The sequence below is a fragment of the Nannospalax galili genome, unplaced genomic scaffold, assembly GCF_000622305.1.
Source record: "Nannospalax galili isolate Female #2095 unplaced genomic scaffold, S.galili_v1.0 scaffold833, whole genome shotgun sequence".
Lineage (NCBI taxonomy): Eukaryota > Metazoa > Chordata > Mammalia > Rodentia > Spalacidae > Nannospalax > Nannospalax galili.
This window is the reverse complement of record NW_008333374.1, coordinates 703,284-705,739: the sequence shown is the minus strand read 5'-3', so window position 1 is coordinate 705,739 and position 2,456 is coordinate 703,284. Positions and strand designations below refer to the sequence as shown.

General features: G+C 56.1%; 1 protein-coding gene across 1 annotated transcript in view; it reads right to left on the bottom strand.

The window, feature by feature from the left end:
- Positions 1–2,456, bottom strand: part of Kmt2b (lysine methyltransferase 2B) — a 21,438-nt gene that overhangs the window by 17,988 nt on the left and 994 nt on the right. The window contains exons 3-5 of the mRNA XM_008828078.1: positions 2,301–2,450; positions 1,147–1,219; positions 1–916 (exon numbers count right to left, since the gene is read on the bottom strand). The exon at positions 1–916 is cut by the window's left edge and continues 2 nt beyond it. Of these exons, the coding sequence (XP_008826300.1) occupies positions 1–916; positions 1,147–1,219; positions 2,301–2,450 (1,139 nt within the window). The remainder of the gene's footprint in view (positions 917–1,146; positions 1,220–2,300; positions 2,451–2,456) is intronic.

The following is a 2,456-nucleotide window of genomic DNA, read 5'->3' as shown; positions in this document are numbered from 1 at the left end:
GGTGGAGGGGATGGTGGGGGTGGAGATGTTGAAGGGGGTGGGAGAAGAGGAGGAGGAGGAGGAAGAGAAGGAAGAGGAGGAGAAGGTGAAGGAGCTGGAGGAGTCCGGGGTGGTGATGGTGGCTTTGCCTCTTCCTTCTCCTTGGCCAGTATCACCTCTTCCTCAGCCACAGCTTTTTCCTCCTCGTCTTCTTCCTTCTCTCCCTCTTCTTTGCCTTTTCCCTCCTCTTCTTCCTCTTCCTCTTCTCCCTCCTCCTCCTCTTCTCCCTCTTCTTCCAGTTTCTGCTCCTGCTTCTTCCAACAAGAGTCCGCTTCCTGTTCAGCTCCAACTCTTCTTTGGGAGGCATCCTGCCAACTTTCCTCATGTTGACCTTGACCCTGACCTGATTCTAGTTCCAGAGATAATTGTCCCGACTTCATTTTTTTGGCCTTTGAAACAAACTTGATCATGAGGGGAATCCCACCTCGGCCTCTGCCCCTGCCTCCACGGCCTCCTCTCCCAGGCTGTCCTCCACGTCTGGGGGTCCCAGGTCCCGGACCTGGTCCCTCCTTGCACTTCCAGCTGCCAGTTCGGTGTCTCACTGGAACCACAGGAGGTGGAGGCTCGGGGTTAGGGATTGTCACAGCCGCTTCTGCTACGACTACTGCTTGCTGCTTTTTCCGGCAGGGGCCTGAAGGCCGTCCTGGGGGCCGTCCCCGAGACCGTCGGGGAGCAGAGGGTTCACATGTCCGACTCCGGGGGGCTGGGGGTGCCTGGGCCCGCCGGAGCAGTTCAGTCAGTGCCTGCACCATCCGTTCTGTGCCCTCCTCACCCCGTTTCCGAGCAGGGGTCTTTGCGGGGACAGGAGCCACATCTGCTAGTCGAGGAGGAAGGGGGGTTGTCTTATGCTTTCGCCCACGACCTCTGGGGGCTCGACCTAAAAGGAGAATAGGTGTAGGCAGACCTGTCAAGCTGGCCCTGTAGACTGAGCAAAGCACTCCAGAAGGGTGGGATCTTATTTGTCTGTTTTCCTATAGCCCAACCTGGCTTGGATTCTGAACAGAGGTCACACTCAGTAATGGATGGAGACTAGGTGAGCAGGGAAGAGCTGATACAAAGGGCAAGGATAACATTCCTATACAGAGATGGCATTTCCCCACCACTCACCTCGCTGGGATCGGAGTGCAGAGCGCAGGGAACTGGGAGCCACTTCTTCATCTGAATGAAAACCCTGAAACTCCTGATATAGGGGACCAGGGATGAAGGGGAGAAACAGCAGTCAGTGCAATCCACTTGGGATTCAGGTGTTGAGGATACTATCTCCAACTTCCCTCTTAACATACTCCTTATTTACCAAAGAATTTTAAAGACTGAGGTCAGGGGGAATAAATGGTCTCTCTCTCCAGAGATAGAGGCGGCTTTTTTTGAACCTCATCCCTAGTGCCAGGTCATACCAACACAGCCACCACTGGTTTGCTGGTCCAGAAGAAAACATTCTGAGTCTCCTCAAATTAAGCAGTAGGCCCTAATAATGAGGACCAATTCCAACTCAGAAGAAAGTGGGGCCTCCATTTACACCTTTTCAGGCCATAGATATTTCCTGAATGGGAACAAGGAGGGGATGGAAGGGGTGGAGCAGATGGTTTATCATACTGGGATCCACTCTGAACCCTCAGACAACTACTACCTGTCCTAAGCAAGACAATCCACACCCTCCTCCCGTTTCCAAAAGGCTGAGAAATACATCATAAGTTGCAGCACTCAAGACAGCCCAGCCTCAAAACTCGGCCTTCATTCTATTCCTCTCCAGCCCGTACTGCAGGAAATCTCCAGCACTCTACTTCGATCCAAAGAGCAATGGGACCGCAGCTGGAACCAGGGATGTATAGCAGGTTCTGAGGCCCAGGAGGACAGCCTGCAGGGTCAAGCTCAGGAGGCTCTAGTCTTGTCCACTAAAGCCACGCTTGTGCTTGACTGTCAACCACCTCTGGTTGGGCATGCAATTCCCTTGGCCTCTTCATCCACCCCTCTCTTTGCTCTACCTTTGCTACCACGAAAGATCAGCTCAGGACACCAGCACGACTAGCCTCGAGTCCAAACGTCTAGCTGCAGCCAGGGTTTCTTTCCCCACTTCCAGAGGCCCTATCCACCCAAAGCTCCACGCAGCCTATCTCCTTCCATGCTTGCTTCCAGGAGCTCCCTCCTTCCGCAGGAGCCCTGAGAATCCCACTTGTCCACACCACCCTTCCGGGCCATCCCGAGCCCTGCAAGCCCCTAGCCTCCGCCCCACCCGGCGCAGAAGACGCTTCGGTTCGCCTCACCTCCTCGTCGGAGTCCCCGTCACTGCTCTCTTCCTCCTGCACGCAGCCTCGGCTCAGGCCCCAGCCCCGGCCCCGGCCCCGGCCCCGGCCTCGCTGAACGCGCGGGCCAGCCCACAGGCGGCGGAGCCGGCGCAGGCCCCGGCGGAGTCCCAGCAA